General features: G+C 33.6%; 1 protein-coding gene across 4 annotated transcripts in view; it reads right to left on the bottom strand.

The window, feature by feature from the left end:
• retn (retained) overlaps positions 1–24,313 on the bottom strand; it is a 265,375-nt gene that overhangs the window by 69,564 nt on the left and 171,498 nt on the right. For all 4 annotated transcript variants that reach the window (XM_076411354.1, XM_076411356.1, XM_076411355.1 and 1 more), the window contains exon 4: positions 20,258–20,330. In XM_076411354.1, the coding sequence (XP_076267469.1) occupies positions 20,258–20,330 (73 nt within the window). The remainder of the gene's footprint in view (positions 1–20,257; positions 20,331–24,313) is intronic.

Below are 24,313 nucleotides of genomic sequence, written 5' to 3'. Positions count from 1 at the left end.
ACAGAGTTTATTATCATTATGTGACAAATGTGTGGTTAAGTCGTACCCATTAAGCACAAGAACAAAAAATCTGTACCATTAGTGAACGCAAAAAAACTGGCTTTCCAGTACATCTTTTCAAAAGTATCTGATATTCCAAAACTAATGACTTTGTAGCAGCCAATTTACAGCAGTTCACAAAATGTTTCACGCCCGATGAAGCAATATCATGGGAATAGTTTGAAAGTGTTTCTCATAACTTCCTTCGGTAACTAGGAATTCGAAAATTTGATGCAAATTTACCATCACAATGTGCTGGAATGTCTCTCAAAATTGCGTTTCCTGGATTGACTTTTTGCTTTTTTTCTTTCACAAGAATTGAGCAAAATACAAGGATAGCGGCTACCAAGGATATAGGGACGACATTTAGACCCTAATGTTTCTACCTCTATTCATTTCTGATTTATACGTTTTAATTAAATAAATGACCGTTAGTGGTCAAAAATATTACAGTAACAATAATTAATTATTGAAAATTTCGAACACCAGAACCGATTTTTAAAAACGGGCTTGTTGATTTGGATTAAATCACCCAATATACTTTTTAAACACATTTTTGTCGCTCAGGTCCAAAACCAATTAATTTGAATTTACTCATTTAATTATCTGGGATTCTGTAGTGCTGAGCATTATAAAGAACTATCAGCTGTTTCAGTTAGTTTTTTTAATATATGCACCTCACTACACAACACTACACAAGATCAGATGGTGAAATATCCATGATGCATTTTCTAAAAAAACTTTGAATAGACTATATTTTCAGTCGATAGTTCCCAACGCTAATTAATAGAAAAAGTCCGCCAAACACGTAATTATTTTCGCATTCCCTCCAAGCCGGTATTGTTTATAATTCGGACATGTGTCATGATATTTAGTTTCACTTTCGGTCGCCGTGTTACGTCGGTGGCGCGTCGTTCACCTTCCTTCCAATCCGCGGACGGGACGAGTCCGCGACGACAATGTAATTCAGTTGTAACGCTGGTGGACGTGTATAGAGGCCAGCACCTTCGCTGCGAGCACGTTCGCCGAGTAAATATCGGCTTTTTTATTCGAGTTTATAGCGAGCGTTACGATTATAAGTTCATTGTTACGGGTCTGGGGCCGGGCTGGAACTGTGGGAAATTGTGACGTACCGTACAATGTATTTAGTCCCCGAGTCTAATTATGCTAAATAAAGACGCCATATTTCAGTTCGTGGTCGGTATTAAGTTTTGTACTTGGAAATGGGCGGATGGATCACCACAAGAACTGTTAAAAACGCTCGCTGTTTTTCTCTCTCTCTCTCTCCGTGTGTCTCTCTGACGTCTTGTGTTGCTTTTGTATTATTTAAGGGGGGGGGGAAGGTGTAGAGGCGTCAAAAATCATTTTTTTTGTTTCATAAATCGATAGTACAACTATTCGAGAATATATGTTACTCCTATACGAAAATTTCAAAGTAATTCCAAACCATTTAATAGTTATCAGCGTTTTAGTGACACATGACGTAGTACGGAGCGGTAATGGAAGCATTATTTGTTTCTTTTAACAATAGATTTTGGATATAAATGTACAGAAATATGAGTGACTCAACAAGGACATTTATATTTTAAAATCAGTTCTAAGTGAACTTCATAATTTATACAAAAACATGTCTTCGTATCAGGAAAACGAGCATGGTAGTTCAAACCATCTAGTAGGTCTAGTACTACCTTGTAAAATATCATTTCACGGAAATCAGTATACAAATCGGCAATGAAATAACTAAATAAGAAAAAAAAGGAGATAAAGAAGAAACAAGACGAAAACGACGATTTAACACGAGAGATAATTTTCTCAAAAGATGTTTAGGCGGTCATACTCAAAATAAAAATGAAAACTTCAATTCAATAGTTTGGCTATTGGCTTCAAAACATTTGCATTCTCGTTTAGAAATCGTTGAAATCTCAGGATATTTGGCTGCGTGCTTATTTACTGAAGGAACTTCGAGTATTTCGTTTATTTTTAACTCTTCATATTACCATGGGCAGCAAAAGATTCAGTTATGCCCAAGAATATAGTTGTCAATGAATACTTTCAAATATTCTAGTTCTATGGTCAACTTATCGAATAAGTTATTTAATTTTAATTTACTTCTCATACGCATACGAAAGTTTCATTTTGCAGGACAGGCATATAATAACTGATGCCCAAAATAGTAGTATTTTCTGATCATTATCTTCATAGAGTAGAACAAATTAGATTCAAAGTCAAGTCAACTTGAACTGAATTCAAAGATATTGGTTTATCAATCGTAAAGCCAATTTGGACCTATGGGCTGCACATATGTGGTTGCACTAAAACATCAAACCAACTAGTCAACAGAACAGCAGCAGTAAATTAATTTGTAAATTAAGATTGTAGTAAGCATACTAATGTGAGATGTAGTTAATTAAGAGGTAAATAAATAATAAACTGCAGAAAAAACTCGAACAAGGAAAAATCTAGCCAAAAGCTATTATTAATCGATACGCTACTCAGTCGGTTCAGAACTACGACATGGGGGTGAAGCGAAAGGACGCGAGGAAGAGACAAGCAGGCATGAAAGTATGAATTATTAGTAAAATGTTGTAATTTAGTAGCACTAATTTATATATTACTATCTAACAAAGAGATATACAGTAATAGTAGTAGGACTGTTGGAAATTGGAGCATGCGCAAAGAGTAAACCTGCGATGTGTCTCATAGTCAAGCATTCAATCATAAATTAAGATTAAGTTAACTTGAAAGTTATACGGTCGTTATTTAGTTAATTGAAATGTAGATTTTTAAGATAGTTGATCGATTTCTTGCTCATAAATAATAAGGTCTTAACGCTGTGAAAAAAGTACAAGCAGAGATCAACAAGATCTACAAATGGACTAGAGACTGGAAAATACAGTTTAATTAGCTCCAAATCAGTCCATGTTTCCGATTCCTCAAACATAATCAACCAAATACCTTGGAATACAACTGGATGGTAGGTTAAATTGGAAACATCATGTTAGACAAAAAGTAGAATAGATTAGATTCAAAGTCAAGTCAACTTGATCTGAATTCAAAGATATTAGTTAGTTTATCAATCGTAAAGCCAATTTGGACCTATGGGCTGCACATATGTGGTTGCACTAAAACATCAAACCAACTAGTCAACGGAACAGCAGCAGTAAATTAATTTGTAAATTAAGACTGTAGTAAGCATACTAATGTGAGATGTAGTTAATTAAGAGGTAAATAAATAATAAACTGCAGAAAAAACTCCAACTAAGAGAAATCTAGCCAAAAGCTCTTATTAATAGATACGCTCTTACTGAAAACTCCTATATATAAATATTTACCAGTTAATTTCCGTTGATCAAGAGACAATTTTAGGTGATTCAGTAATTCGGCGAAGCGACGCCATCGTTATCCAATCAATAAAATTCCACAAAACACATTTCGGTAAATATTAACTTAGCATTAAGTCGTCCTACTACAAATCATTTTATTATTGCCATAAAACCTCTTTAATTGAACGGTTGACGATCAATTCGAATAGAAAACGTAAATATTTGCGTTTCTGTGGCACTTTCTTGTGCGCCGTTTTTTTTTTATTGTCATCGGGGGTCCATCGCCAGATGTATTGGGATCTTGATACTTTGTAATTAAATGTCCGTACGTGCACATATGTTTCGTAGATATTTACAGAGGGCAATAAAATTTGGTAGAATCGGTTTTAGGAGTGTGAAGAATTTTGAAGAATTTAAATAGGCCCGTAATAACTACTGTTCGAGCTAAATGAGCGTCATTAACAAGTAGTTGTTGCAAAGGATCTGTTATTATGTCAGAAACAGTGAGAATATGGCTAACATTTGGTTCTTTGCCCATGGAAATGCGAAATCAAACTAAATGTACTTTTTAAAATTTAATACATTAGACTAATTCTTTCTCCAGGCCTAAATCTAAATCTAATTCTAAATACCCAAACGATACCCAATAATAGGACAATAACCAGTTCGGAAGTGTGAGAATATCATTATTGAAATCAAGTGTTCCATATAATTAAGGAGAAATTAAAATTGTATCGATGGCAAACCTACTGAAAAATTTTATGATGATAACAATTGAAAAGTCCCCGGCATACCACAGTAAAACATTTTTTTTTTTTGGCACAATTAGTTTTTTATTCAACATAATTCTCTTCAAGGGTGATACACTGATTATAGCGACCTTCCAACTCTTCGATACAATTTTTGTAATACGATTTGTCGTTTGCTTCAAAATAGGCCTCAGTTTCGGCGATCACCTCTTCATTCGACGAAAATGTCTTCCCGGCGAGCATTCGTTTGAGATCTGAGAACAGGAAATAGTCGCTGGGGGCCAGAGATGGAGAATAAGGTTGATGAGGAAGCAATTCGAAGCCCAATTCATGGATTTTTGCCATCGTTTTTACTGACTTGTGACACGGTGCATTGTCTTGGTGAAGCAGCACTTTTTTTTTCTTCAAATGCGACCATTTTTCGGAGAAACGGCCCAATAATGCTATGTAATAGTCGCTGTTGATGGTCTTTCCTTTTTCAAGGTAGTTAATGAAAATTATTCCATGCGCATCCCAAAATACAGACGCTATAAACTTGCCAGCCGACTGTTGCGTTTTCCCAAGATTGAAAAGCTCTGTGCAAAGTGAGCTCGCGCGGCACTCACTTTGCACAGACCTTTCTCATATCAAAATATTCGTGAATTATATGATGTGCTTTAGAGTGCCTGCTATTTCATTCAATTTACTATCATTCAAAATCATTTTGTGGATTTTTTTTATGTTTTCGTCGGTAATAACCTCTTTTGGGCGTCCACTGCGTTCACCGTCTTCGGTGCTCATTTCAGCATGTCTAAACTTAGCATACCAATCCTTGATGGTTGATTTTCCTAGGGCAGTGCCCAGAAACTCGGCATCAAGCCAAATTTTTGTTTCAACTATATTTTTCCCTTCAAAAAGCAATATTTTATCAACACGCGAAAATGCTTTTTATCCATTTTTTCTCACAATAACAAAAGTTGCTTCAGTCAAAATGCTATAATTCACAAAGTAATGATCCGTCAGCTGTCAGATTTATACACGCATCTTTTGAGATTTAGGGCTAACTAAAAAACATATGGATTTAATTCAATTAGCGCCATCTATGTGTCAGGCTAGGAACTTTTTAATTGACCTGTTAGTTGTGAAATACAGATGCAAATGTACATGATATTTGATGGTGGATATTTGATTTTCATACATTTTTACCAACTCTGTGGAAGGAAAAGTGTTTATGATATTGTACAAAACTATGAATTGTAATTTTGAAGTTTATTTTAGTAACAGCCGTACAACTGCAATGATGCATCAAGTACTTTACCAAAAACTGTGTTCAGGCAACATATTATCTCCTATGATTTATTTAATTCTCCCTATTTCCTATATAAGTTATTCTTCTAATTATAACCAAGTTCCTGTCACTTTACCTGACTTTAGCGATAACATTTGGATTCATACATTGTATAAGTAGCACGTTGTGCATATTGTTCATATTATCCCAAATATTTTACTCTTCATTGCAATTCAACCATCATGTAATAATCTCTTCAGTTCTATAAGAGTTTTGGTATTATTTTAAAAAGTATTATTGCAGTTACAGTCGCAAAGTACAGTCACCATCGACTAATTGATTCTGGTTAAAATGTAGGTTATTTGCCTTTTTATTTTTAACTATGAAATATAAGATAAATAATTCAAATATAACAGAATTGTGCCAAAATGTCCAACGTTGGAATGCGAGAATAATGGCGGGGAACCGTTCAGTGACGTCAATGTTTCGTAACGCTTCTGATTTGACTTAATATGGCAAATTTTTAAATATTCAGCTTTTATTTCTACTATTTCTTTTATGTAAAAATGATTTTTTTATAATATGTCTATCATATATTATTGTTAGAAATCAATATTTTTGTGATTCTTTATTACAGTAATGATGCCTTTTACACTTGTTGCATACAAATCATTATTATTGCAAGTAATGTTGAGATCTTATTGTGTTTTTTATTCAATAAATGATGAGTGAAGAGTTAAAACTATACGTGTACAGTATCATGTCATTCCAACAATTATTTTATCGGTTATAGTGGTTTTAGTAAAACAACTTTTATTATTTTTATATATATCAAGTATGTGTAAGTCCAAAAGCGCAAAACCAATAACGCGTCGACGAGTCATTGCGGTGTTTGGAACTGTTTGATATAAACATATTCTTTGCGTCGGTATGTAATAATGGATGGAATATAGATCTGCCACTAAAAACCTAATACTGAATTATGTAAAAAGGGACCAAATAAAATGTTTTGACGAAATCAAAAACATTTAAAAGAGAACAGAGGAAAGAAATTTTAATGGAAGCGTCACCATTGAAAAGAAAAGTATATTTATGAATAAAATCAAATTTTGGGATTTAATGTTCATAGAATATAATAGTTGAACATACCATTGTCATGCCTTTTGGAGGATCTTTTTTGATGTACGATTCTGCTTAAAAACTTTAAATAAAACAGAATGATAATAAAAATAAAGATGAAAAACATTTACGTCGTTATTATAATAGAAATATCACATTTCCTACCATAACCAAAGAACTATTAAATCAAAAACCAGAATACTATAAAAGAATACAAAAACACCAATAAATTATTATATCCGTCTTTAAAGAACGTCATCTGTTTCCCACAAAGACGTTAAACCATCCATCAATCAATTTCACACAATCAGAAAAGTTTACATCATCATAAAAGTAATCTAGTGAAAAGAGCACCGCCAGATCCGAACAAATGACAGTATCAGTTCAGTTTTCGATACTCTCTCAGACATTAAGATCGGACATATCAACTGTATCGATTATAATCGGTTGTGAACACACCCTATACAACAACATATATGTGGGCAATAAAATAATCAAGGAAGCGCTGAAATATTCTTTATTTATCGTCAATAAAATGGTCCAAACTACCTATCAGCTTGATTGTATCCAGCTGTGCACTTAATATTTAACACATACCGAAAAAGAGCCTCGGAAATTTCGCTGGTGTCTTGTTTCAATCAATTGAAAGACTTTTAGCGATTTATTTATATAAATATGAGTATTTGTGTTCGTTCTCAGTTGACTGTGGATATGAATAAGGACGAACATGCGTGGTAAATCGGGCGACGATTGGTGGTAATCGGCTTTTTATTGAATTCCTATAATTTATTCCTAAATAGTATATTGGAATGAATATTGTCTTTTTTTATGTATAAATAGAGAATAGGGAATTGTCAATTATGTATGTTTATTATAAAATGTAGAGCGTATTGACAGGATTTTTTAGTATTTTCTATCTGTCTATTGTCTAATAATCGGGTTTAAACTTGTTTTGAAATTAAAAAAAGCGCAAAAGAAAATCGTCACACTAAAATATGTACGTGGAAGAAAATTAATCGTTTTTTCACGGCGTCATCTGAAATAACTAATTTTCCCTGTTTGACAACTAATTTTAACGCTCTTACGTCGACAGGATATCCTCCAAGCCATCTACTATTATTATACCTCCAGTCTTCACTCGGCTTCAAAATATGACGCCGCTAAATCATTTGTAATATTAGTGAAGCCGTCGACTCTCATCAAAAGTGAAATCAACGATATATCGGGCTGTTCAAACAGAACCTTAGCGTTATTACACAAACTACACAAACAACAGAAATGCATTAAAATGAATTGTTTGATTTGTATTTATACAAACATATTTTCACTGACCAAGAATCACTAATTAATTGTTGTGAATACCGTACGTGGTTTCTATAAAACAGTCAGGTGAAAAAGATCAAAGGCGGCTTCGACAGTCGTTTTAATTTATCCATTATTAACTAATAACACAAAAATTACTCAGGATATTTGATAATCCACAAACATTAAACTCCTTGCAAATCATTGATTTTCTAGGGAATATTATGGAAACATATTTTATTAGATTAGCTTCAAGAATATTCAAAAAAACAGTTCTATATAAGTCCAAACACTTTTATAGTATGTTGGTTAGGATACGATATCTACCAATCTACATAGACTAATTTAATTGCAAGAGACTAATATTAAGGGAAATAATTTTGGAGCAATCTTTGTTCTGGTCAAATATTTTTCTAATATGTTTCTTTTAACAATGTTAAGGCCTAACATGCATATGAAAGATCATATAATATTAGGTTCATGTATATTGATATTTTTTTACTTCAAATATGCAAAGGTATTAGATGAAATTGTTCTAAAAATCTCGAAATAGGATAAAATGTTATCTCTACTGCAATTTGTGCTAGTATTCCTGATAGACAAACCTCATTTTAATATATACTAACCTAAAACGAATGGATGATCGTAATTTTCAGTTGAAAGAAGTCTCCAGTCAATACATCATTATTGTTACAAAACAATAATTTATTTCCTTCTAGTTCCTATCCCGTTGCTGCAAAAGTTACATATCTCGGTCTTCATTTCTACCGCTGCCTAACCTAGTCATATCAAATACAACCAGCGACTTCAAAAGGTTACGGTATATCGAGAGTTGGGTTCACTTTCCTGTGTAGATCAAGTGAAGTGTTATTCTCAATTAAAATCCTTGTATATGTTATAATGATACTGGTGGATTTTTCGTTTGGTTTTAATGATATTGGCTGGATTTGATCTCTGATATATATATATATATATATATATATATATATATATATATATATATATATCCTCATAGAACCCATAACGAGTGTGATTCGGAGTGTTAGTGTGAAGTACTCTGAAAGACTATTAGTTAGTATATCCCAATGCACTCGCCAAACAGTTAAATGTGCGCGATGACAGTGTAGTGGGTAGGCTCAAACGCAAACTACCATACGAACTGATTAATAAACACATAAAGTGAGATTTAATAATCTCTATAATAAGTAAAGAATAAGGGAGTAAGTAAATGTATCCCGACCAATTCTTAGTTAGCTAAAAAAGTTCCAATATGAGTGGAAGCTTTACCAAAACGAAACATTTATCTGACGCAGCTCAGTATTGATAGAACGCGGTCTTTAAGAAACCCAATATCGGTAAAAACAGAGCGAGACATTTAAATTAAAAAAAAAACCAAATACCAAAAACGATGTATCTGCGTTGATGGGCCTCAAAATCAAAATTAAAAATAATTACGAGGTAGGAGCGAGCACTCCCGAGGCAAAAAAAAAGAACCCAGAAAAAAAACAGTTGACTATAATGATCATTCGGTCGCTGTTACTTTTGATAAATCGAAGTGGGGTAGTGGATGTAACACATGCGAAGTTGGCAATAAGACATTATAAGGAGCCGGTGAGTGACAGCGACGCTTATATAGGGGCTGCCAACCAAAACATACCGGAAGTGTCCGCTAATTATAAATGGCTCCTCATCAATCACGCTGCCATCTGACAGTTTCGGTCTCGAGACGGATCCGTATAGATTACAATAAAGGATTGAAATAAATTTTATTCTTTCCTATTCCCGCTCACTTTATTTTAAATATAAACTGGTCTAATGGGCAATATCCTTTAAGTTATTTTTTATATTTTAGTAGGTTTCATGTGTTATTTTTTACACTGACATATAATAAAATATATTAATTAGTCTCTACTAAGTGCCGTACCTAACATGTAATCATAGGAAAATGGAACCTTCCTATGAACCATCAAAACAATGCAGCGTGCCACATTTCGATGAAAACGATGGTTAAACGAATTGAGTTTCGAATCACCTTGCTACTACGCCATAATCCAGATCTAGCACCTAGTGACTAATGGCTGGTTGAAGACTGCTAAATAAAATGACTAGAATTGTGTCATTTATTGTCGAAATTGATGGATATTTGGGAGCAAAAACCAAAAGGTCTATGAAGAACATATAAAAACTTAGTGTAGGATTTGACTAAGTGCGACTTATGACGGAATGACGTGTTATGTCCCGTAAGATGTAAATCAAAATGCGATCTGTAAAAGTCTAAAGAATCTATCAAGAAGAAAAAAAAAGCTTTTACTCAAAAACTGTTAACTAAACATGTAATAAAATGTATTGTAACAATAATTCGAGAAATAATTCACACAAATATATTCCATAAAACTGTCGGCCAACTTGAATGAGACCCAAAAACCGGAAAAATATCGTCCCTGTTAGATATCGCTAATAACTACGTAATCTGATGAAGCACATCACAGAAGATACAAGCTGGAAGCTGGAAAATTTAATTTTGGTTATATGTATACCAATTTTGTACTGTTGTGATAAAATAGTGATATCAAAATTATAAGTATGTTTGATATCTATAGAGCCTGGTACGTCTTATAGAATATATATAGAGTTCTTAGGTTATGTTACTTCTAACACCAAAAAAATACTTAATTAAAACATAATATTCTGGATGATAACATTTAAATACAAGAATAAATAATAATGTGGCGGAATATAACATCAAGAGTAGTGTTAAGCCGGCTTGGTGGCGCAGTGGTAAAGGCAATGGGACGGTCCTCGTACTGTTGCGATAGCCGCTGGGGCATGGTCGTAAATTTATGTTTGTGATTGTTTAATATTTGTGGTTGTCTAAAATCCGACAAGGAAAATGATCCTAGTCGGTCTTCTGGGATGATTTCTAAAGTTGGTTACTCGCCAGTCGGTAGGCTTAATGCTGGGGACCGTGGCTCGGAGCCCACGTTAAACTTTAGGCACAGTCCAGATAACCCCATAGTTGGTAATAGGAGAATTTAAAATATATATAAAAAAATTATTTTAAATAAAAATTGATGAAAAATATAATGTTTTCAGTTAGATACTATTTTTTCCATCTTTCATTTTTTCATCTTCATAAGCAACGAAAAGCTGCAGGATGACCTCGAAATCAAATGGGTATACGTAGTGATCCAAGATTTTGCCTTAAAACATGAAATCAGGGTACTAAATCACCTCAACGTAGGGTCAACTGGACATCACGTAGAAAATCAGAAGTTTGAAACGAACCAAAATACACAAACTTGTATAGTGTATGTACTCTTAAATTTAGCTTAAATAGTTTGATTTTATTTTAATTTGCGAAATCCATATTGATGTATTAATACTGTACTAGTCTTGCTAGTGTATTGATGCAAGTATAATAGAACAATAGTAATAAATTAATATTTATATTAAGATTGTACTAAGTACATCTAATGTAAGATGTGTTTAATTAAATTTTTTTTAATTCAGTTCGAAAATGCAGAAAAAATGCTAAACGTACTCTTCTTTATGTCCTACTTACAGAAAAATGACGTCCAAAACAAATTAACAACAAACGCACCTTAGAAATGAAATTGATTTGATTTCCTTTGCGTCTGAGTCCGTGAAGTAGGCGTTTAATATTTTGCTCGTTCCTGATAAATCAACTGCTAATAATTTAGATAGATAACCAATTAACGTATTTAACGTTCATTCAACTAGATTTAAAATAATACAGCAAATGGATGATCCAATGAATATAAACGAGACGACACTGGTTGGTTTCGTTCTGTTGAGGTGTCATGTTATTGTGCCGTCGCGACGACAGGAATCCCGAATACGCCCAAATTTGTTTACGGGAACGACAAAACCCGTACAGTCATTCAGGAGAGATGTGCTTTCAATTTAAGACGCGTGCCCTATATCCAATCCCCAATGACAGACAGTTACACGAGGCGAGATGAGCACGACAGGGATGCCACAACGCTCCGGCCTGAGTAAACAGAGATGGCGCGAAAATCGACTATAATTTAGCGGTAGAAGGGCGCTCTCGACTTCTGGATGTCGACGAGACACACGTGCGTCTTGATATAATACCAGATGAAATTGCTTAATTTTTTACCTAAGAGTTCTAACGACTTTTTTCCCCTCTTGTCATTCTCTCTTTTTCTTGTTGACGATATTAGATAATGAAAATAGTTATTTTTATCAATTACAATTAAAAAGTGTATGAAATATGAATCCGCTTGTTCGATGAAATCTTCGAAGGAGTTGATACTGTACAGTTTGTACCGTAGTTAAAAAATGCCACGTTGATGATTTAGGTTTTATTATATTTTGTCTTTTCGCCCATTTTTTTAAATTTATCGTAATAGGTATAATGGTAAAACTTAAAAGGACAACACCAATTTATGTAGTATATAAACATTATATATTTTAATTTACATCCAAAATAAATACAGATTATAGAGGTAGAAAATTATCAATAAAGCCCATATAAACTATAAACTCATATTGTAATACATAGCATATTGAATTCATATCTAAATTGTTTTATGATTAGTTACGACTGTCTCTGGGGTAACTTGTATGTATTTTATATACACTGAGAATGCGCAACGGATCGGACAGTAGTTTTCAGTCAGCTAGTCTGCATCTTGTCTAGTCTAGGTTTCTAATAAGTATTTTAAAAAATGCACCAAATTCCTCATTGTGCGAGGAAATAAAAGTGGTGGTGATGAACTAAGTTCGCGATAAAACATTTAAGTTAGTGGTGAAACAATCAGGTGTAGGTGAAATGTTGTTCCAAGTACGGTCAATGATTAATTAAAACCAAGGGTCATATACAGAGCAAACCAGAATAAGAAGATTCCCGTCATAAGTGTACAAGGAAGCATCAAGACACTTGCAACATTAGTATTGGTAAGTTGATTGAGCAATTATCACATTCATAAAATATTCACCGTCCTATCTACATTTAAGTCAGGTTGTTTCATTAGAGTAACTTAATTTAAGTTGTTTGATTAATGAAATACTTTTAACTAACTCTGTGTTTGGCAGGTCCTGAAGGGTTTTGGTCAACCCCCTCCTCCAAATCAGAAATTATACAGGACCTATTATCGCCTAATATACAAGGTTTGTCAATTATTGCAATTAACAACATAATAATACAATAAACATGATATAGCAAAATATAGTAAACTTTTTATTTGGTGTTAAATTAAATATACTTATAAATTGATATATTACAATTGTTCAGGTGTACTAGAATTAGTATATAAGTAATACGAATGTGGGATAAATACATCATTTTTTTTTCCAAAGTTAAAATTAAATTAGACTATGTAAGTTATATGAGTTCTTGGGATCTCTTCGTTCGTAGCAAGACGCATTGGTAGTTAATCGAAGAATGTTGTTTTGGCATCGTCGATTTGATGTTTTTAGTGCAACCTCGTATTTGACGAATTATTATAACTGTATACTTAATTGTAGTTTTAAGTCCGTTGGTATACATTAGATTTTTAGATTTGATAACAGTATTTTTTAGACATTAGTTTTAGATTTAGTAGATTAGAATTTCGTAGTATGTCCAAGCCAAACAAAAACTCAGAGTTGACACGGCAACATTGTGACGTTTTGACGTCAAAAATTTAGATGACGTATGTACAAAATAAGTTTGGATAGACTGTATTTGACTTGATATTGAGAATTCATCAAAGAGAATTCTTAAAACTATGCGGGTTTGTTTCGAGTTTTTATTTTTAACAATTTAGAATCACAATAGAATTGGTAAAGTATCAGCTGTACGCCTATGCGTATTATCGTTTACGGCGCATTTCCAAGAAGTATAAACAACTGCCAGTATTTTAATAAATTTAATAACTCCACGATTCCCAACAGTCACGACATAATTAGGACAATTTTAAGAGTTTGCGCATACTGATGTTTCGCGTAATTATTGTGTTTTAAAAACGAAAATGACGATAAAAGCTTTTCATGTTTTCGACGTTTCTTTTTCTCTTGTTCTATCTCGCCTTCCGATGCAGAAGTTTTTCGTTATTTTTATTCCATCCGACTCGTCGAGGCTTCAATCTTTCTCACGTCACCGAAGTGGCCGTACTGGCTGACGTATGCACGGTAATACTAACGAGTATCAGGGCTGTTATTCACAGGTGGCGTAAGAGTCGTATATTTTACCAAAATCACAACAAATTTGATTCAATCAAGTGACATATTAAAACTAGTTGTTTGGAATTGTAACATTAGACACAATGTTTTTTTTTATTATTTAATTATTACATTGTTACTAGTCGTTTTAGACCAATCTACAATTTGTCTTTATGATAACTTAAATATAGGAACTAGGAGGACCCATCGGCCCTATTTCAGTCTCTGGTGAAATAATGTTTATACATGTCACTGCTGTATTTTCTATCATATGCACCTTAATACACAACACTACCCAAGATCAGATGGTTTGATTCTTTTGAGTCTGTGTCCTGTTCTGGTGGTATCCAAAAGCTGCAATACTTCAATATTCTTATGAGAATGGGGTCTCTCCTTATGCCCCTTTGCAATTCTCTTGATTTCTTGACTGACTGTGGGTATCTAAAGGCCCCGATGTAGGTAATCAGTCCTATAGTATTTTGGTGCACTCACAATACCTCTCAGGACTTTGTTCTGAAAAATTTGTATTTTATTTATGTTACTCTTTGCAGAACATCGCCATAATTGAACTCCGTATGTCCATATAGGTTTCAGTATTTGCTTATATAATAGCAATTTATTATGTACTGAAAATTGTGATTTTCTTCCAATTATCCATACTTTCAAATTTTCACATATTTGCTATATTTCAATTCCAGTTATTTTCTTTTCTTCTTTATATGTTCCTTCCAGAGAAGTTTTGCATCAAGATTCATTCCAAGATATTTAACGTTGTTGCTATATAGAATAGTATTATTTCAGTATTATTTAATGTTATTGGTGTTTGTACGGTCTGATTGTAGGTGAACTGCACATGCAGAGATTTACTTTCAATAATTTTTATTTTCCAAGCTTGTGTCCAATTATTTATATTGTAACGTGCCTGTTGCAATTTTCGTGAGGCTTCTTCACTATTGTCTCAGACACTAAGACAGCTATAATCGCAGTATCATCAGCAAATGTAGCCATCGTAATATTCTCCATTTGTGGAACATCACAGGTGTAGAATAGATAAAGCATTGGTTACAGTACACTTCCTTGTACACCTGCGTTAGCTTCTTTTATTGTAGAGTAAGCTGCTTCTTGTTTGACTCTAAACGTTCTGGTTGTAATGTACGATTTTAATAGTTCGGTGTGTGGTTTTGGTAACATTTTATGTAGTTTATAAACAAGGCCTTAATGCCAAACCGTATCGAAGGCTTGTGGTACATCTAAGAATCAAGCTGAGCATAGTTTTCTACTTTCATAGGCTTTTTCAATAACATTTGTAATTCTGTGGACCTGGTTAGTTGTTGAATGCTTGTTAACAAACCCATACTAATAAAACCAAAACTCGGGTTTATTATGATTGATCATCTTCAAACACTGCTTCGAATCATCAACTCGTCGTTGCTTTTTGTCAAAAGTGAGCTCGTGTGGTATGTGGTACCTACTTTGCACAGAGTAGCCCAAATATTCGTGAACGGTATGGAGTACACGTTCAGTTGATATCTAGTGTCTGCTATTTCATTCAGTTTCAATTTACGGTCATTCAAAATCATTTTGTGGATTTTTTAAACGTTTTCGTCCGTAACAACCTCTTTTGGACGTGCACTGAATTCATAGTCTTCGGGGCTCATTTCACCACGTCTTAACTTAGTATACCAATCCTTGATGGTTGATTTTCCTGGGGCAGTGTCCGGAAGTTCGGCATCAAGCCAAGTTTTTGCTTCAACTGTATTTTTTCCCGTCAAAAAAGCAATATTTTATCAACACGCGAAATTCCTTTTTATCCATTTTTTTTCACAATAACAAAAGTTGCCTCCCTCAAAGTGGTATAATTCACAAACCTGTTATATCAGCATTTATTTCCGAAATTAAAATTAGATTAATCTAATTTAATAGGTAGCTTCTTTTGCAGCAGACGTTTAAACTGCTCAGTTCTTCCATTAATAACCTATATTATTATATAGTAAATTACCGTTTATTAGGAAGAATAACAATCGAAAGGGGAAGAAATAATTAACTGTTTTAACAGCCTCAATAATTCATTTAATTGGTAAATATTGGCACAAAATAAGATAGAATATTCTTCACATATGGTACATATCGCTCTTAAATAAAAAAATTCCTTCAGTACTATTTCATTATGAATGATGCATCAGGTCATTGTCTGTGTTTTTTGGGCGTGGGTATCTACGATTTACATTTAATATCAATCCATCCTTATTCGGTTACGAGTTGCTCGGATATTTATCCGATTTTCTAGGCAACAAAGTGCCCAACTGTCGGCGCCTTACCCTCTAGATAAATGGCTTTATTGCCTTATTTCTGTAGAATAATTGGTCGGCGGGGTAGCGGGGGACCGCTTGCCCAGATTATGAACTGTCTGCCTGGGTCTAGTAAGTGATGTATAATAAATAGGCACATTTGGCAGCAAGTTTTATATTTCCGCTCAGTACTTTAATATATTTCTGGTCATTCGGGGTCTCGAGTGGTCCAATAAATCACCACAAATTACTGTTATTTTGCAGATGTTACAGTTTAGTAGATATCGGGAAAGGAGGATTTTTTTCCCTGTTTATTTCCAGCGACATTAATTCTTCACTTACCTCGAGAATGTCTACGTTAGTCGTAAGACATCCGTCAATATATAATAGACAACATAGTGTAATAATTTTTCGCCTATAAAATATTTTACATAATTTTACATTTTTAAAGATACAAATAATACATATTTCATACCAAATAGGCAGATATATTGTTTTTTTATCATAGTATTTTAAAGTAAGTGAACATATTGGCGTATAAATTAGTTTTAAAGGATTTTTTTTAACTCGAAACTATGTTTCGAAAAATCGGTACAATGTATTTTATTATCCATCGATAGCCGCTACTTTTTCCATTTGTCAGGTAATTTACGGATTCTATGTCGCAAGAACGATGTATCTTTTGAGGCTATCCACGAATCCGCTCATTTTTCGGTATCTTAGCAGGTGAGGCGCTGCTGAGACATGTCACTACTCATATATCGAAACAGGTAGTAATCGGAAGGAGAAATGTCTCAGTAATACGACGGGTGGAGTAGCATTTCCCATTTTTCCAGTATGTTTTCACCGGTTTTGCAACATGTGTGTTCACTTCTCATCATCAGCAACAATACGATGCAAAAAATCTTCCCGCTTTTCGCCTTTCAATGTCTCTTGGCTTCAACTCACGCGGCACTCAAATTATCCAAGATTGCGGACCATTTCTGTGTTCTTCAAGCCGTTGGAAACGGTTTCTTTTCTAACTTCCTATAATTCTGAATATTCTTCTTTTGTTTTACATGGATCATCATCGACCTGTAAATCCTCGCCTTTTATTTTATGTTTTTTTTGGCCGGAACGCTCTTTATCTTCGGTGCCAAAATTATCATGTTGAATCCGGTATTCACGTGTTGAAATCGATGAAGCATGGTTGCAGTAAACTTCAGACAGCATTCCATGATATTCAGCCGCTTGTTTCTTCAAATTGAAGCAACAAAGTTAAACATTCCGCAAATGCAATTTACACGGTAAAAATTCAAACAGTGTTAACGCATTAAAAAATCATTTTGTTCAAAATTTGACAAAATAAACAATAACAACACATATACTGAAAAGTGAAACCTGATTGAATAATATTGGCGATTTTACGTAGCGGTCATCTATTCGAGTTTTAAAAAGACTAGTCTTCATTTAATTATGTATATAACATTATATAATTTCATTACAGCACTTGTACTTCTTTCACACAACAAAATTAATCGGCTCGAAGCATTTTAAAAGTAAAAATACTGTCAAAGAATGAATCTTAAAGAAACATAAAATTCTGCCTACCCTGAAGTTTAACTAATCATAAAAATCAATGTCTTTCAAATGTTTCTAAATATAAATTCAAACAAGAAATAACCTAAAAAAATCTAAATTCGTAATAAGTCCTGGAGCGATGCGGGGACATATATAGTTTAAACAGTTAAATAATTAAGAGTTTTTTGATAGCGAACCAAAAAATCCTTGATAACATAGAGTTACATAATATTAATTCCAAACTTCTGAGAAAATGGCCTCGTATTATCCTAAAATATGATAATAAACCAAGGGAAATTCTTCCGAAACCTTTTCCTCGAGATCTCTAAAAATTATAGGCTGCACAAGCCTCAAATCAGATCAAATAAATGCCAAATAACTGTCTGTATCATCCGAAACTGTTAATATAGTAACTATTATACAACTTAATGATGATATTTTATGCTAGGTCACACCACGACCATATTGTGTAGTCAGTTTTTTTGCCTTGAGACTTAAACGCTGGTTAACCGCTGTATAAATCAATAAGTGTCTAATAATGGGATGATAGTCGAATTCTGATGATGCCGGATGATTGGTATAATTTTCTGGTCAGGGCGGTCGGTATTCGGCTACCGAACTTGGTGTTTATCTTCAATCTTCGATAGCCGGACCGGCTTGATTTATACGAATTTAAACGCTTCATCAACATACAATTTTCGTAATTTCATAAAATCGTTCCCGATATATCTTTTATCAGTCATCGAGACGTTTTACCGCTTGATATTTGGTAATTGGTATTGGGAGATAATGGACCGCCGGCATTATATAGATAACTTCGAAAGGACCCTTTAGATGTCTACGAAAATTCACAAAATTGCTATTTGAACTTAATGAAAACCATTAAGTCATTTTTAGACAATTAAGATAAAACTAGTAGAAGTAAGTTGTTTTGATATAGATAGATGTATTTTGAGATTATCTTTTGTCTTAAATGTTCAATTCAGCTTCTTCGTTTGCAACAACAACTTCGCCAAAATTATCTGAAGAGATCAAGCGCATTTTCAGATTGATGGTTTCATTAATAATTAAAATTAGACTGTTGCTGTTTCACGATATCGCAATTTATACTGACAATTTTGGTTGCCTAAATAGGATGATATTGATGTGGACGACGATATGTGGTACCAACCAGATATTACCACAGGTCAAACAACCATTAAAATATCTCCACCAATTAGATCATGTGATCTAATTTGTTTCATTTGATTTACTTTTGAAGCTAAAATCCGTCATGCCTACATGTTAAGCTCACAACCAGCCGTATATTGGAGGACGCGACATGTTATGAAACACTTCAATTTCGAAAAAGTCCCCGTATGTGTGTAGTGCTGCCAAAAAGGTTAATGATCCTGGGTAGGCCCATATCATATCTACGAAATCGTATTTACTACACGATTCAATATTCAGTATAAAAAGTAATTTCATAAAATAACTGTTTTTTATATAATTCAAATTTTACGTTAGAATTGGGACATCTTATACATTATCTTGTATGATTTGTTATGTCCTATTTAAATTACAGTTTTGTTATTGCTCAATTTGTCTTTATATTTTCCTCAGATTGCTTTTGATATTGTTTGTTTCATTTATTTGCAATGGTTATATATATATATATATTTATTTATATATATATATATATATTTTTTTTTTTTTTTCAGAACTTTCAGGATTTCTAGCCAAAAAAATGAATGGCTATATGGCGAATGTATCTCTTAATTCTGTTGAGCTACTAAGGCTGTGCGTGGTTTAGCATCGTCTAGTATTGATTATGAATTCTGGTTAATTTTTAACTGCCTACATTAATTGGAGAGCACGATGAAGTCATAATGAATAATGGCTCTTCAATCACATCAAGTGGTTAGCATCAACTTACTAGAAATCAAAATGGGGTCTGCATTAGTTTAGGACCTATTTCGAGTTTCGACATATTCGAAGATTGCTTAATGAAGTGATTTTCTACATGCCATGTATATATATATATATATATATATGTATATATATATATATATATATATATATATATATATATATATATATATATATTATAGTACTATTTAGTATTAGTATAACTGATGTTTTATTTCTAATATTATATAATACTATTTAGTATTGGTTATTTAGTATTATATACGTTTATATATTTTATACAGTGTTAGTTATTTTAAAATACATTATATATACGTATCTTATCGTATGATGGTTATTGAATCTTAAAAATAGAAAGCTACCTAAATTTTATAGTCGATATGACAAGACAAGGATACTTTTTCTGTGAAGTCGCCGGTCTAGACCAAAACGTCATCTTTCTTCCGAGAAGTACCCCTAATGCGGGGGCAACTTTGACAAGCAATAAAACTAATAAAAAAAACTATTTTTACTTACCGCGCTTTTGCATGAAGGAGAATAGATCGTCTAGGAATTCTTTTCTTTTCGGGTCATCACTGATTTCATACAGCTGTAACAAAATGGATATTATACGTCACAAATGTTTCGTATCGGTTTCGGATTTATTTTACAAATTTTGGGTCGTCGGAACTTTTATCGTTTACATTGGTGAAGTGCAAAACATGTGAAAACAGTTCATTCAAAAGCGATTAGTTTAAAATTGATGGTGGTACCATCACAAGGGCGTTACCAAATATTTTTCTGAACAAATAAAAGCTCAGATTAATTAAAGTTCATCTGTATTTTTCTATTCGAGAGACAATCATTATAATGATTGATTACGATAAAATATTAATCTGGTTTTTATTTGCTATGGTATTTAGAAATGAATGATAATTGTCTCGTATACGAGAAGGTACTTTGTAAATGTAAACCTGATATATCAATACCTTTTATTTATAGTTATTCGATATTTTCGTACTTAAATATCTTGTGTATCTTAGTATTTTTGTGAACCTTGCAGCGTGACATTTATACACAAAATCAAAAGAGTTATTAATTAATTTCTGACCAAAATAATTCGGGAAATGTATGATGACAAGATCTCTATTTTCTTCTTTGATATCTGACTTTTCGTTTTTTTTTAGTCTTATTATTCAAGGTTGCAGTGTGCAATTTACGGGTTAGAACGGGACTGAGTCAAGAAAGCCAACATATTTTAATTTATGGACCAGACGACTCGAGAATCGTCTGAAGAACTTCCTTAGTTACAAATCGGTACACACTTGCACAATGTTCAAATTGTCTGCGGTAGCAGAGTCAGAATTAACCCATTATCGATGCTGAGGTATGTGTCCTTTGTTGGGAATAATAGAAATATTGGGGCGTTTCCAGAGATATAGAAATTTTTGCAGCCTGAAGATGGAATTTCTTGACTCAATGAACTGTTTTTGAGGAAGGTTTTGAAGTTCTTTTTTGAAGAATCGCAAAGTTCCACAAGAATGTGTAAAAGAAAATGATGTTCTATAATGATAAATAATAACTAAATTAATTTATTATACTTTTTAATTGCATATAGCTTTTTATAGAATGTTTTTCTTATTATAATTAATTTAGATTCTTAATTTTTGGCAAAATTCATTCAATTGTCTGACTTCAATTTTAATATTCCATAAAAAAAAGTGTTCAGTCTTTTTAATGTTTTCAAATATGATGGTAATACCATAAATTGCTTGTGAAGGAATTATTCTGTGATACTTCTATAGTTCATTGTATAATACTTTTGTTGTTTTCATCAACGTGTGTTTGCAATTTTATAACATGACAAGATGGAATACCTAGCCTGTGTCTTAAGTAACACATGGGATGAAATGTCCCGGGCCTATCACATAGATGGTGCTGGTTTTATTACATTCACCGCTTTTTCAGTTAGTACTAACCTTTAAAAAAAGCTGTTGAAATTTCATGATATTCTACTCACAAGTTTTATACTAAGAGTGGCACTATTTTTGTTAACTTGTACAATGTATCGAAAACCATTTCGACTTTTTAATTGTGTTCTTGACGGGAAAAATACCGCACAAGCGAAGAAATGGCTTGGAAGGATACCGGTCCATCAGAAACAACAATTAAAAGTTGGTTTGCTGACTTCAAACGTGATCGTAGAGACACCGATGATGCAGAACACAGTGCACGTCCAAATGAGGTGGTAACACCATAAAAAAAAGGTTGGTTTGATATTGTATGAGCATTTGACTATGAAAAAGCTCTGTTCAAAGTGGGTGCCGCGTTTGCTCACTATTGACTAAAACCAAGAAAGTGTTAATGATTCTGAGCAGTGTTTGGCCATGTTTAAACGTAAATAACCGGGATTTTGGGGTCGATATGTGACAACGGATGAAAGAAGGATCCATGATTTCACTTTGGAATCAAAACGATCATCATCAAAGTGCACATCAACTGAAGACAGGCCTATTTTGAGGAAAATGATAAATCTTTCTACAAAAGTGGTATTAAAATGTTAGAGTGGTGCTAGAATCATTACGGATGGAGATGGAGATTATGTCTATGAATAAAGCTAATTTTGAACAAAAAAACTGGGTTTTCGTTGTTACGCTCATACGTTATAACAATAACTCCTGTTTCTCATTATATTGTAAACAATTTATCGCCTTCTCTGCATATAATTAAGTCCCTTAGTGGCCCAATTAATGTAGGAACAGGCTCGATATCTAGTCCCGCCACTCCGACCAATTTAATTGCGATGAAAAACGTGTTATCGACGATGGCGAAACGCGCAAAATCGCTCCATAAATTCGTTGTAATCGAGACCAGCTCTCCGTCTAAATAAAACGAGCGAAGGAACAAAAAAAAACTCGATCGCTCCGGGCGTATCTCTCGAAGTAACTTGTAAAGATAGATGATTCCGACGGACAGATTAGTTAACCAGCCTTATTAATGATCGTCTTTAACCTCAACAACCCCACCCCCCGCCATCCGTCGATGTTTTAACACCATATTACTCTGGATTACCGAACCGGCCCGGCCGATCATGCAGGAATCGGATGAGAACCCGACTCTTCGGTGGCTTTGAAACGGTCGGATAGTTGATGGGCACCGAGGGGCCTCCTGATAATGAAGGGAGACCGAGAATGGGTATTTAACGATGGGTTCTGTTTGTGTCTAAATTATTTGGCATACATTCAGTTTTATAAATGTATGGATATTTGTAGCACGAATTGTTTTAGAACCAGTAACGTTCAATGCAAAAATTAAGATCGTCGATCGACGACAATATTCTTTGGATCTAGTATCCTGTGATTCTGTTTTTTAATGGAAACATAAATGGCAATTTGTGAGGCCAATTGAGTGACCCTTTTTAATGACCATCTAGAGAGATAATTTCGGAATATTTGTCCTATTATTCCCTTTGCACACTCACATTTATCCCTTCTTCAAAATAGGTCTCAGTTTCGTCGATCACCTATTCATTCGATGAAAATTTCTTCCCAGCGAGCCTTCCTGAGCCTTTTAGCGATATTTGAGAACAGGAAGTAGGCGCTGGGGCCAGATCTAGAGAATACGGTGAATGAGGAAGCAATTCGAAGCCCAATACACGGATTTTTGCTATCGTTTTCACTTATTTGTGACACTTCAAACGGCCCAATAACGCTATGTAATAGTCGCTGTTGATGGTCCTTCCTTTTTCAAGGTAGTCAATGAAAATTATTGCGCATCCCAAAATACAGACGCCATAACTTTGCCAGCTGTCTATTGCGTTTTTCCACGCTTTGGAGCGGGTTCATCGTGTGAAGTCGACTTGGATAACTGTTTATTGGACTTCGGAGTGAAATGATGGAGCCACGTTTCATCCATTGTCATATATCGACGCAAAAACTCGGGTTTATTACGCTTGATCATCTTCAAACACTGCTCCGAATCATCAACTCATTGTTGTTTTTGGTCAAAAGTGAGCTCGCGCAGCATCCACTTTGCACATACCTTTCTCATACCTAAATATTCGTGAATGATATGATATACACGTTCAGTTGATATCTTTAGAGTCTCTGATATTTAATTCCGTTTCAATTTACGGTCATTCAAAATCATTTTGTGTAATGTTTTCGCCGGTAACAACCTTTTTTGGGCGTCCACTGCGTTCACCGTCTTCGGTGCTCATTTCACCACGTCTAAACTTAGCATACCAATCCTTGATGGTTGATTTTCCTGTGGCAGTGTCCGGAAACTCGGCATCAAGCCAAGTTTTTGCTTCAATTGTATTTTTTCCTTTCAAAAATAAATATTTTATCATTCCCATTTTGGAAAATACATATTAATGCAATTATTGTAATTATAACAGAACAGTAGTAATAATTAATGTTATACCAAGCAAATCTAATGAAAGATGTAATTAATATAAAACCAAATTTTCTATCGATTACGTAGATAACTTCCAGCTTGATACATTACTTCCATACATTATCCACTTTGAAAATTTATTCTGACAGCAATAATATTGATATTATTCTGTATTTCAACAATCTGCCCTATCGG

Source organism: Rhynchophorus ferrugineus, unplaced genomic scaffold, assembly GCF_030347505.1.
Source record: "Rhynchophorus ferrugineus isolate W39M unplaced genomic scaffold, kcgeb_rfMv2 rfM8, whole genome shotgun sequence".
Lineage (NCBI taxonomy): Eukaryota > Metazoa > Arthropoda > Insecta > Coleoptera > Curculionidae > Rhynchophorus > Rhynchophorus ferrugineus.
Note: the sequence above shows the minus strand (reverse complement) of the source record. Positions and strands in the feature narration are given on the sequence as shown.